We start from the raw sequence: 13,886 nt of genomic DNA on the forward strand, positions 1-13,886 counted from the left end.
GGGCCTAATAAGCAGGCATAGTTGAAGGCAAAGATCCCCAAAGTTAAGAGTGACATTTTATACTGGATCTTGGATCCCCAAAAGGAGGGAGATAACTATGGGAGAAGAGTGCAGTGCTTCTACCATGCATTTCATTACAAGGCAACCCAAAGCTAATCAGCTTATTTTGTAATCAGCCCATCCCCCATGGGAGTCTCATCTCTCAGTGGTGGGTGGGGATGTTTCTGTATCTTTCAGGTGGCCAAGAGCATGCTTCTCTAATTCAGATTTGCACAGTTAAGTATTTCTCTAGAACTACTATTAGCCATCTTTAAAGTATATTTCCTACCTCATTATCACACACCAAAGCTCTCTCATAATGTGAAGTAGTTTGATACCTGAAAACTCAAAACTGTCAGATAACAAAATGCAAAACAGAACAGAGCCTTTGCCTTTGATTTTGAGAGGGAACTATCTGCTTTTAATTCCTGGGGTTTCATTCTGTGGTGCCTCCTCTGTTTTTTCTAAGGAGTCCCAGCTACCAGAAGTTATCTTGGGGCCTCTTTTGTGTATATTGAGTAGCAAGACAAAAAAACGGAGAAAATTATTTCTGTTAACTGAAAAGAAAAAAAAATTTTTTTCCAGAAAAACAAGATCCAAGAAGAGACAAACATAAAGGCCCTTTAAATATACTTGTAACTTAGATATTCACTTTTAATGAAGCTGGGTGCTCCTTAAGAAAATCCCTTTAACTCTCTTGTTACTCCACTTTAGCGACACCAAGCAGGTAAGATTTTCAGCTTTAATTTCACAGAAAGTAACATAGGTGAAACCAACAAGCCTTAGTTATTTTATGATTTAACTGCAAATATATGAGGTATTTTCAAAGGGGTGATAAGCAGCTTTTGAAACTGTCATTGCAAAATTGTGACTGAGATATTGAAAGAGACCTGACCCAACCAAGTCCGTTTTGTTTCCAGCACCCAAGCTGTCCTTGCCCATTCCTGGGTATAGGCTGAACCAACTTTGGGAGGAGCCAGTTTACCTGGGTAAAGATGCTGAAGCCCCTTTTTAAGATAACTTTTGGGAGGAGCCTAGTTTACAGTTCATAGTCCAAAACAAAGATGATAACAGCCCCTTTTTAAGATATACTTTCCTCTTCCAAGAACAGAAAACCAACCACCGCATGTTCTCACTCATAGGTGGGAACTGAACAATGAGATCGTCTCAGGAAGGGGAACATCACACACTGGGGCCTAGATTAGAAACCATGGGGTTTAGGAGTCATGCAGTTGTGGGGAGCCTACAAGATTTTGATCCTTTCTACAACTTTAACCTAAATTTAAAAAAAAAAAAAAAAAGATCAGTGCTTAAGATATTTTGTAAACCCTACCCTTAATGGATTAGCTTGCACTGCCCAGATCAATAAACTGGCTTATCTGATTTTGTGGCCCCCACCTAGGAACTGACTTAGCACAAGATGACAGCCATCATTGTAAAATGGTGGAGACTAAAAGTATTGCCATGTGTTTGAGGTCATGTTCCCAAGGACATGAAACAAGACTGAGACTTGTAGCCAAGTTTGTTACTGACCATTTTGTTGGGCTAGTGTGAACAGCAGGCCAGTGGGGTCCTGGGTCCTACCTCAGGCATCCTAGCCTGAGGTACCCTTTCTTTTGATAGATCCATACAGAAAGACATGTAAAGCACACCAGATTGGCTACAGTTTAAGACTAACCTCACAAATCCTTTTTAATTAATTAAAATGTACAGAGAATATAAACAGTGATCCTTATTATTTCTTTTACTGATTTGCACAGGGAGAGAGAAGCCAAAAACCTGATTGGTTAAAAAAAAAATGTTTTACCCTTTTGCCAGCATGTCAGGCTTCTGGATTTTTTTCCCTCTAGCTCAACTCTAAGCCACAAATTTTAAAGTTTGGGGAAATTAACTTTTCCAGTTTGGATGAACATTATAAAAGAATCATTTTAAACCATGAAAGAAGGAAAAACACCATAGAAAAGTCTGGGGGCTTCAATTAGGGTTGTCAAGAGGTCTTGCTTCCCTTCCTATTGGGAATGGTGTTTCCCCTATTTCTTCACCTTCCCTATTTTCTCTTCCCTTTTGGCCTATTATAGGAGAAATATTGCTCATCTCCGAAATTCTCTGTTGTCTGCAGAACTGCCTGTTTCTCAGCTGTAGTTAGGGTTTGGCTTAGAAGCAGTATAACATCCCTTCATGAGAGGTCAAACACCTGAGTTAAATTTCGGAAAGGCTTCTGTATATTTATCAGGGTCATTAGAAAATCAGCCAAAGTCTCTGTTTATTTGCCTAAGGTCCTGTAATGAGGAAGCCCTAAATGAGGGGATTCCTCAGATTGTTCCCCTCAGGTTGTTTCTCTAACTTCAGAGAATCATTCTCCCTAGGCTTGCCTGATATGACTACTGAAAGGGCTGGGTTGATTTTGTGATGCCTGCAAATGTCTAGTAAGAAGCTATACCCTTGTGCAAAAGAAAGGTAGCTGCTTTTTCTTTAAATTTTTAGGATCAAAGGAGTCCCTGTGTTTCAGAACACACTCCAGAGTAGTATAGATGCGAGTAAAAGGTGTCCTTTAGTCTCTTTCCTTTTGGTGTGATCCATGTGGAGAGGAAGCCAGTGAAGGCATCCCTCCTGCTATTTTTTTTTTTTCCCCTGTAGTTCCTGGGTCCCAGCACCTTACTGCCTGTGCTGCCCGTGGTTGCAGGTGTGACCCCCAGCCATGGAACCAGAGGAACTAAGTGATTGGGATTCGTCACGCTCACCCATGTGACTCTAGTCCTCTGCCTGTGATTTCTCTTTGAATTCCTTGACTTGTGTGACCTGCCTGGCTCCCCGCAAAAAATGGACCTCATGGACCTCGGGAGAGACTCTGTGACAGTGGCATTTGGGCAACTGTTGCACTTCCCTTCTTAATGGAGGAAGTGTGCTGGTTTAGCTCTATATCATGCTATTATTACCTGTGCTAAAGCATTTACCCTTAGAGAATGCTTCCAGTTAAGTTCTAAACTTAAAACCCCTTACTAATTAAGTACCCTTCTAATTGGAGGTAGAGTAGGTGCCTTAAAAGAACGTAGGAATTGGGTTGCTGTTTTCCTGCTGATGGGACAGTATACAGACTAAAATTTGGTTTTGGAGGATATTTTACTCCTAGTCGTTGAAGGTAGAATGCTTCTGTTCACAGAAGCAGCATAAAGCCTGGTTTCTAGTAGAGAAGCACAGAAAAGGAAGAGAATTGGGAAGAGTGTTTCGGCAAATAACTGATAATGTGCCTCATAGAGAGAATCCCTATTCCACTAGGTGGCACTGTTGGCCTTGACATGCCATGTGCTCTCCAGACCAAGGGCAGAGAGACTTTGACATGCTATGTGCTTTCCAGACCAAGGGCAGAGATCTGGAAGTGCTATTTGCTCCTCAAGGGACGAGAGAGACATGGAAATGCCATGTGCTCTCCAGACCAAGGGTAGAGAGAGACACTCACTGTGGGGGATGGGGAGACCTTCTGTTCCTAGAAAATCACAAAGCTGCCTTCCCTTGCACTATATCCCCAGTTACTATGACATTCCCTGATCTTGCCAAACAAGATTACTACTATGAACTGTAAAACTTCCAACACACTGCATACACAGAGAGGAGAGGAGCTATGGCAGTCATAGACAGGAAAGGAGGAAATTATGATAGAAAAGTTGGAGATCCTGTCGCCAATGCGCCATCAGTGGTTGGAGTCTGGTCTGAGTCCAGAAGCCTTTGGATAACATCGGGAAGTAACCCCAGCCAGAAATCCTCAGTTTCTCCAGAACCTCTTCCAGCCCCATGTGACAGCTAATTCCTCCAGGAAAGGAAACTGTTTCAAACATAGCCCACCTGCCCAGCAACCTGTGGGTACTGGGAGACTCTCCATGTTCTCTCTAGCAAGCCAGTCCCCCAAGTCTTGTCAGACTGGAAGCCATGCTAATTGTTTTTAAATGGCTGAAGGGGGCCCAGTATTTGGTTGATTTGGTTCTAGAATGGAGGATGAGAGTCCTGAAATGAAAGGACAGAGTTGGAGTCCACTTCTGTACTCACTGTTTCAATGAATGTTGTACCTTGGTATCTTGGACGAGGTCCTCAGTATGAAGCGACTACATTGTCTGGGGGAGATACCCGGGGTTTGTCATCTTGCACAGGAGAATGGCGTAAAAACCCGGTGAAAGCTTGCAGTAGGAGACACGAGACAACTGGCTAACACGGTGAAACCCCGTCTCTACTAAAAAATACAAAAAAAAACACTGGGGGGAGCGCCTTTAGAGTGGAGGTTTAATAAAAAAAGAAGAAGTGGAGGTTTAATAGGAGAAAAAGAAAGAGAAAGGAAAACAGGTCTCTCCCTAGTGAAAGACAGGGAACTTCTGAGAGGAAAAGAGTGGCCAACAGCAGATGCACCAAATTAAATAGTCTGGCTTGAGGAGGTGATGTCTGATTTATGTAGGGCTCACAGATTGGTTCGACCAGGTATGATGTTTACATAGTGTCCAGGGAAGACTGGCCTCCCCACCCTAATGTTATTATGCAAATGAACTTTCCTTCTCAGCCGGCATCATCTTGTCTGCTATATGGCTGACAAACAGAAGGGATGATGGAGCCACCATCTTGAATGTGTTTGGCACCACTGCTGGCATCTATGTGTGCAGCTCAATTTTACAGGCTGCTCTTTGTTAGAAAGGAAAATAATTTGTTGCTGCTTTTCATTAAAAGGAAAACCTTACCGAGGACTTCTGTATCCTCACTATCTGCTTAAATAATTTCTTCTTAACTCCTGTATTGGTAGGATTCTCCATGTGCGAAATCTTAACACAGAGTTTCAAGACAGGAAAGAAAGGGGAATATTTATCTGGTTGAAGGTCTATCTTATCAGAGAAGAAAATCTTTTCTGAAATCTTCAACTGATTTCCATTTATATCTCCTTGACTAGAACTGGGTCTGATGTCCATTCCTAAATCAATCACTGATCAAGGGGAATGAGTTTATCACTAAGGGCAGGGTACCGCTTCCTTGAACATAAGGCCATCTCATTCTTAACAATAAAATAAATAAAATCAGGGTTTAAATGGCAAGACAGAGTGGATACACTGAGCTGAAAAATACATGGTCACTAACTCAAGAATCTCTTAAACTTAAGTAAATTGAGAACACTTCTCTGGAGATGTCTTGACAAAGAACACAAGAGAACATTAGCAGATTGGGGTGTGTTGTGAGATTAAAAACATATGAAAGAAATGACATCATAAAGATGATGGAGTAGAAAGTTCAAGGAATTTGCCCCTCTACTGAAGTCCTATATTCTCTACTGAAGCGGCTGTTGAGCTGGCAAGCACTGTCCAAAGCAACCATTTTAGAACTCTGGATCCTAGTCAAACACTTGTAGCATCCAGGGTAAGTAAATGATGAAGAAAGAGGCTGGTCACTGGCTGACAATGGAGATGATGGAACAGAGACTTCAGTGGACACACATCAGAAGGAATATATTTCTTGTCAAAAAAGTTCAGAAAAGTCACTAAGCAAACTGATGACTGTAACCTTCATCAAGTAACAGTAGTGATCCTTGGGGAGGAGGCACAATCTGACTTTCAGTTACCTAATTACAGGATTCAAAATGTCCAGTTCCCAACAAAAAATTACAAAGCCTACAAAGAAGCTGGAAAGTTTAGCCCATTCACAAAAAAAAGAGAAATCCATAGAAACCGTGCCTCAAATAGCTCATGCATTGGACTTAACTAGACAAAGACTTTAAATGAACTGTCTTATATATGCTCAAAGGTCTGAGAGAAATCATTGACAAAGAACTAAAGAAATCAGGAAAACAATGTATGAACTTATTAACTATTAGATATATAAAGTTATGTTTTTCTCAGCTGGGGTTAGCTCAAGAAATTTCTTTGTAGGATATGTTTATACTCCTTAAGTGGTTCTTGAATTCTATTCAGGTCTAGATTTTTAAAAGAGATTTGGATTCTGGCATTTGTAAAGTAGACTTTCCTGTTGGAGTATAGCTGTCAAAGGCATCATAGATAGTATTGCTAATGAATATAGAATACTCAAGTAATAGTTTAAAAAAAAAAGCTACTGGGGGGTATCATTTTGTTAGCTTCAATACTTTACATTTTTGGAGAGGTGCTGTATGAATTACATTTCTCTTCTAGTATGGAGAAGTATCAAAAAATTTCCATTTTTTACCATGGAAAAGTTTCATTAGGTAGTTTTCTCCTCACTGTCTATATTATTTTCGAAGGCCATACTCTAACATACCATAAAATTTCTTTTTTGTGCTTTTGCAGTGTTACTTGTGAGGTCAGAGAATACTCAAGGCACAACCCCACATATCATACAGATTCTTCCTTGCCTCTTGTAAAAAATCAGCAAGAGACTGTTGTATTAGAATGACATTTTTACATAAGTATGAGATGTAATTTTTAGTTAAGACTGCAAATAGGTAAAAGTTTATGCATTGCCTTATGTGTGGGCTACCAACCAGCTTTTCTCTTTATTCCTTCCAGGTTGATGAGAAAGCTCTGAAGCACATAACAGAAATGGGCTTCAGTAAGGAAGCATCCAGGCAAGCTCTTATGGATAATGGCAACAACTTAGAAGCAGCATTGAACGTGCTTCTTACAAGCAATAAACAGAAACCTGTTATGGGTCCTCCTCTGAGAGGTATAATTTATTAAACAGTGTGCCAGATAGTATTGTTTGCTTTTTAGATGAATATTTGTTATTGACAGAGGCTGTTGGCTGTGAGGGCTGTAATTTTATTTAACGTTATGGTAAGTGGAAGGAACACCAGTTTGGGAACCACAGAGACATTTGTAGTCCCAGTCTCGTTGTCTTCATCTTTGTACAAAATGGGTCTAACAACAACAACAAAACAAAAACAAAGTGGGTCTAACAATGACTTATTTAACAAGGTTGTTATGAATAACAGAGAAAATATGTGACTGGTTCTATTATTTCTAGAACTCTGCCACCTGAGTAAATGACTAAGCTTTTAAAAATTAACAAAAATATTACATTTACTTGGTGATATTATTATTATTATTATTTTTTAGATGGAGTCTCACTCTGTCACCCAGGCTGGAGTGTAGTGGCGCGATCTTGGCTCACTGCAAGCTCTACCTCCTGGGTTCGTGCCATTCTCCTGCCTCAGCCTCCCGAGTAGCTGGGACTACAGGCGCCTGCCACCACACCTGGCTAATTTTTTTGTATTTTTAGTAGAGATGGGGTTTCACCATGTTCGCCAGGATGGTCTCCATCTCCTGACCTCGTGATCGGCCCATCTCAGCCTCCCAAAGTGCTGGGATTACAGGCGTGAGCCACCGCGCCCGGCCTTGGTATTATTCTTTAATCATTGCATGGTCAAGTTTATTATGTGGTTTTTCAAGTCCCAGTCCTATATTATTTTTAAAATGTCTGTGGTTGAAGAATAAATTATAATTTTTACTTAGAAGATAGTTTATATAAACAAATTCAGACTTCTGAATAGATGATTTATTTAGAGGATTAAATGTGCTACTTAATATAATTACTTAAAAAACTTTAAAAAATTACTGAAAAGATGTAGACTATACAAAAAATATGGAAAGAAATTAAAATCCCTATTTAAAATTTTTGGTTATATGTTAGTATATATTCTTTTTGTTTTTGCATATATAGTACATATTTCTTGCTTTTACATCTAAAGGTAGAGGAAAAGGCAGGGGACGAATAAGATCTGAAGATGAAGAGGACCTGGGAAATGCAAGGCCATCAGCACCAAGCACATTATTTGATTTCTTGGAATCTAAAATGGGAACTTTGAATGTGGAAGGTAGGCTAATTTAAAGTCGATTCTTTGTCTTTTTTTCTTTCTGTGTGTGTGTGTGGTTTTTTTTTTTTTTTTAGTGTATTCTTTATAAGAGACCAAACTTTATTTGGAACTGTATAATAAAGCAACTATAATATGAACATATATCCTGATTGTTTATTTATAAATTTACTTAATTACAAATTCCTGCTTGACAAAAGCACAGAAGAAAATGTTATATTCTGAAAACATAATGGCAGCTTATTTTGCCCCCTAACTGGGATTAGTAATCTCACCAAACTATTTTTCCCTAATTTGCTCGTATCTAGATGACAGATATAACTATGTAAACAGATTGTTGTTTTGGAAAATTTATTATATAATCTTATATAACATTTTGATTGTGAAATTGGTATATCTCTTCTTTCACCCCATATTACATAGTTTGAAAACGTTCACACAGTGAGTGAAAATGCTTTCACAATGTGATTTTTTTTTATATACTTTAGTGATTGACATATTGAAAAGAGAACTAAGTATGGTAATATGCAGCCTTTTTCTAAGCACATAATATATTAAATATTTTCTAAAATGATAAGTTTTCAAAATACGATCCAAAAAGTTAAGGAAATATGCTTTTAAATTCAATTTATCATTCAGATATATTTTGAATCTAGCCAAATAAGCTCATAGATAAAATGCTTTTGTAACAAATGTGAAATGTTCAGATTTCATAAAAATTGAAGTATGTTTGCTAGATTATATAGAAAAGGCAGTGTAGCATTTGAGAAAACAAAGTTTGACGTGGGCAAGATTTGTAAGCATGATGTATTAGTTTTCTGTTGCTGTGTAACAAATTACCACAAAGTTAGTGGCTTAAAACAATGCAACTTTATTACCTTATAGTTTCTTTGTGTCAGGAGTCTAGGCACAGCTTCACTGGGGCCTCTGTTTAAAGTCTCAGATGCTGATGTTAAGATTTTGGTTGGAGTGGTGATCTTATCAGAGACTTGAGGTCCTCTTACAGGCTCACCAGTTCTTGCAGAATTTCATTTCCTTGTGGATGCAAGACTGAGGTCCTGTTTTTTGCTTGGTGTTGCCTGGAGACTGCTTTGTCTCCTAAAAGCTGCCTTCAGATTGTTGCCACATGGGCCACCCCATAGGCAATTTACATATTGTTTGCTTCTGCAAAGCCAGCAACAGAGTCTCTGCTGCTGCTTCAGATCTTTCTTTTTCCTGACTCTGACTTAATGAGTATTTTTGTCCCAACCTCTCTTCATACTGTCCCACTGAGAACTCTTGATTTCCTTTCATCCTCCTATCCCCTTACATTTGCTTTTGACTCCTGTATTAGTTTGTTTTCAAGCTGCTGATAAAGACACAACCGAGACTGGGTAATTTATACAGGAAAAAGGGTGTATTGGATTTACAATTCTACGTGGCTGGGGAAGCCTCACAATCATTGTGGAAGGCAAGGAGGAGCAAGTCACATCTTACATAGATGGCAGCAGGCAAAGAGAGAGCTTGTTCAGAGAAACTCTATAAAGCCATCAGATCTCATGAGACTTATTCACTATCACGAAAACAGCACAGGAAAGACCTACCTCCATGATTTAATTGCCTCCCACTGGGTCCCTCCCACAACTTGTTGGAATTCAAGATGAGATTTGGGTGGGGATACAACCAAAACATATCATTCCACTCCTGGCCCCTCCCAAATATCATGTCCTCACATTTCAAAACCAATCATGCCTTCACAACAGTCACCCAAAATCTTAACTCATTTCAGCATTAACTTAAAAGTCCAGTCTCATCTGAGACAAGGCAAATCTCTTCTGCCTAAAAGCCTGAAAAATCAAAAGCAAGTTAGTTACTTCCTAGATACAATGGGGGTACAGGCATTGGGTAAATACAGCCATTCCAAATGGGAGAAATTGGCCAAAACAAAGGGGCTACAGGCCCCATGCAAGTCTGAAATCCAGCTGTTAGTCAAATCTTAAAAGCTCCAAAATGATCTCCTTTGACTCCATGTCTCACATCTAGGTTACACTGATGAAAGAGGAGAGCTCCCATGGTCTTGGGCAGCTCCACCTCTGTGACTTTGCAGGGTACGGCCTCCCTCCGAGCTGTTTTAACAGGCTGGTGAGGAGTGTCTGTGGCTTTTCCAGGTGAATGGTGCAAGCTTTTGGTGGATCTACCATTCTAGGGTCTGGAAGATGGTGGCCCTCTTCTTACATCTCCACTAGGGGGTGCCCCAGTAGTGAACTCTGTGTGGGGACTCTGATTCCACATTTCCCTTCTGCACTGCCCTAGCAGAGGTTCTCTATGAGGGGCCTGACCCTGCAGCAAACTTCTGCCTGGGCATTCAGGAGTTTTCATATATCCTCTGAAATCTGGTTGGAGGTTCCCAATCCCCAGTTCTTAACTTCTGTGCACTCATAGGCTCAACATCATGTGGAAGCTGCCAAGACTTGAGGCATGCACCATCTGCAGCCACAGCCCAAGCTCTATGTTGGTCTCTTTCAGCAATGGCTAGAGTGGCTGGGATGCAGGGCACCAAGTCCCTAGGCTACACACATCATGGGGACCCTGGACCCAGCCCATGAAACCATTTTTTCCTCCGAAGCCTCCTGGCTTGTGATGGGAGGGGCTCCATGAAGACCTCTGACATGGAAGACATTGTCCCCATTATCTTAAGGTTTAACATTCAGCTCCTTGTTACTTATGCATATTTCTGCAGCTGATGTGGATTTATTAGAAAATGGGATTTTCTTTTCTATCACATTGTCAGTCTGCAAATTTTCCAGACTTTTATGCCATATTTTCCCATAACCTCATGATTTAGGAGACACTATAGAAGTTGATATGGTTTGGCTGTGTCCCCACCCAAATCTCATCTTGAATTCCTACATGTTGTGGGAGGGACCCAGTGGGAGGTTATTGAATCATGAGGGCAGGTCTTTCCCAAGATGTTCTTGTGATAGTGTAAATCTCATGAGATCTGATGGCTTTATAAAGTGGAATTTCCCTGAATAAGCTCTCTCTTTGCCTGCTGCCATCCACGTAAGATGTGACTTGCTTCTCCTTGCCTTCTGCCATGATTGTGGGCTTCCCCAGTCACATGGAACTGTTAAGTCCAATAAACCCTTTTCCTGTATAAATTACCCAGTCTCAGGTATGTCTTTATCAGCAGCAGGAAAATGAACTAATATAGTAAATAGGTATCAATAGAGTAGGGCACTGCAGAAAAGATAACCCAAAAATGTGGAAGTGACTTTGGAACTGGGTAACAGGCAGAGGTTGGAATGGTTTGGAGGGCTTAGAAGAAGACAGGAAAATGGGGGAAAGTTTGGAACACCCTAGAGACTTGTTGAATGGCTTTGAACAAAATGCTGATAATGATAGGGACAACGAAATCCAGGCTGAGGTGATCTCAGATGGAGATGAGGAATTTGTTGGGAACTGGAGCAAAGGTGACCCTTGTTATGTTTTAGCAAAGAGACCGGCAACCTTTTGCCCCTGCCCTAGTGATTTGTGGAACTTTAAACTTGAGAGAGTTGATTTAGGGTATCTGGCAGAAGAAATTTCTAAGCAGCAAAGCATTCAAGATGTGACCTAGTTGCTGTTAAAAGGATTCAGTTTTAAAGGGAAAACACATCATAAAGGTTTGGAAAATTTATGTTTGGGTTCTCAGGGACACCTGCTCCTTGGATGAGCACCATGACCTTGACTCACAGTCTTGCCTTCAAGGTTTAGTAACCTTGTTCGGGACCCATCACACTACATCCAGGAAGCAAAATTTTTAATCTCTCCTAGATGTACTGTGTGGGGAGGACACACTGACTGATTCAGGAAATGAGCAGAAGGCTTCTTAGGGGAGATGGCATCTAGCCAAGACTGAGGAGAAGTGTTGGGGCAGTCCAAGTAGAGGGAGCACTATGTATACAGGTGTGGAGGCATCAGAGCACCAGTTTCCTGTGCCTGGGAACATATGGTAGAGGCAGTGCTGTGAGGAGAGAATTGGAATTGGCAGGCTAGAGCCAGATTACAAGGATTTTGTCCTAAGGAGTTTTAATTCTGTCCAAATGTGATACAAAGGCATTACAGGGTTTTTGGCATAAGAGCCATGAGGTTTATTTTGGTGCTTTAAGAAAAAATTTCTTGTCTGCAAAATGGAAAATAGGGTAAGATGGGATTGAGATTGAAAACAGGCAATAGTTGTATGTGTTGTGGGGAATTATTCATTCAATAAATGCTGTATTTTATTTAGTATTTAAAATACCTCATTCAGAAAACTCAGGGAAGTAGACTGATTTTGTAGCTCTTGTCCCAAAGATGCTCACTGTCTAGTGTGTGAGACAGAAGAAATCATAAACTAAAGGAGTATAGGAATGCTTACTTTCAAAGGATTTCATCATTTACTTAATGTAAAACAAAGCAATACTGAACAAAGTGTAAGTGCTTAGCAGAAGTTATTTTGAAAACAGTAATCAGATTTGATCTGGTATATTTGTAACCTGTAATAATATTTAGTCTTTTATTTCAAAGTTTTATTGCCAAAATAAGACCTACCAGTTGTTTTGAATGGCTAGTAAATAATCAGGCATACTTGAAAACACTGTTTGGTTTGCTGTTTGATTGTTTTAAAGGTTTACCTTACCGGGACCTGATTGTACCATTACTAGCAGCTTTTCTGACCCTAAACTCTCTTTGATGATGTTGGCATCACACAGAAGACATTCATGATAACACACATAAGTACCAATAGCTAGACAATAAAGTGATACACACACACACACACACACACACACACACACACACACACACATGCATATACATATATGGAAGATTATAGTGCTTGTAGCTCTTTCTTATATTCTCCTGGCTGTGTCTTCATAGGTATGATGAAGATAACAGGATTGGTGGGAAAGCTGTGTGTTGGTTGCCCTCAGGTATCTTTAGCAGGGATCGTTGTGTTACTTTCTCTTGTTGACCTTCTCACACTACTAAGTGCCAGTATTCTTAGGTGAGCTGGGGTATATTGTAGAACAAACAAACAAACAGTTGAGGCAAGCTACTGAATTGTTTTTGAGCTCATTTTAAGATAGCATGTATTTTTAATTGGAGTTAAAGCCCAGAGTAAATTTTTACTTTTATTAAGTTGAATCTCCACTTTGGTGGAAAATTTGGTTATTTTCTGTAAATCTCTTGTTCTAAAATTAACTCTTCATTGATGGGAGAAAATGTTGGATATTTTTCTAAAATAAATCTAGACAGTGTTTCAGGATAACATCTTAATGTTTAATGGTTACATGCATTATAGACAGCTAATGAAGAGAGTTAAGATCTTATTTATGTTCATATTAGCAGCATCATTATTTGAGTCTGTTATAGACTCAAATTGACATTACCAAGAAGTAATTGTGATTCAGTGGTTTGCATATATTTAGGGTTTAAAAGGTTTGTTTTTCTAATACAGTTGCATAAACAAATCTTTCTTGCTTCTATGTTTTATATCAGCCTAAGCTATCTGAGTATTTTGTTTAGTTTTAGTACCCCTAGAAGTCAGAATTTAGTGGAGTAAGCCTTGGCTTGGATGGACTTGTTATATCATATCAGATTCTGGACAGTAATTTGTCAGGCTGGTTGGAAAAAATATATATATTCTGATTTTTTAAAGTTTCATTAGAAATAATTGATTATCACATTTACTTAGAAATTTTTCTCAGCATTGACTTTTTGTTATATCTTTAACTTGGAATAAAACATAATTCTAGTTGACATTTATAAAATATTCGGAACAAAGTGAGGTTGGATTACATTGTTTTCTGTTACCAAATGAAAAGGACAGGGTACTGGAGCAGATACATACAACTAATTTCACCACTAAACTTACAGCTCTTGAATACTAGTTGTATGTCTTTGGGTGAGATAGAGAACTATTAACCTTAATTTTCTCATCAGGAAATGGAGAAGTAGTGACAGCACCTATTGTAGGGCTACAGGATCATTGGGAAGATCAACTTAGATAATGTATATGAAGTGCTAAGCATAGTGC

At 39.4% G+C, this 13,886-nt stretch overlaps 1 protein-coding gene across 6 annotated transcripts in view; it reads left to right on the top strand.

Moving 5' to 3' along the window:
• TDRD3 (tudor domain containing 3) overlaps positions 1-13,886 on the top strand; it is a 200,086-nt gene that overhangs the window by 127,553 nt on the left and 58,647 nt on the right. For all 6 annotated transcript variants that reach the window (XM_050766527.1, XM_050766523.1, XM_050766529.1 and 3 more), the window contains 2 exons: positions 6,546-6,702; positions 7,727-7,852. In XM_050766527.1, coding sequence (XP_050622484.1) covers positions 6,546-6,702; positions 7,727-7,852 — 283 coding nt within the window. The remainder of the gene's footprint in view (positions 1-6,545; positions 6,703-7,726; positions 7,853-13,886) is intronic.

Source organism: Macaca thibetana, chromosome 17 (genome assembly GCF_024542745.1).
Source record: "Macaca thibetana thibetana isolate TM-01 chromosome 17, ASM2454274v1, whole genome shotgun sequence".
Classification (NCBI taxonomy): domain Eukaryota; kingdom Metazoa; phylum Chordata; class Mammalia; order Primates; family Cercopithecidae; genus Macaca; species Macaca thibetana.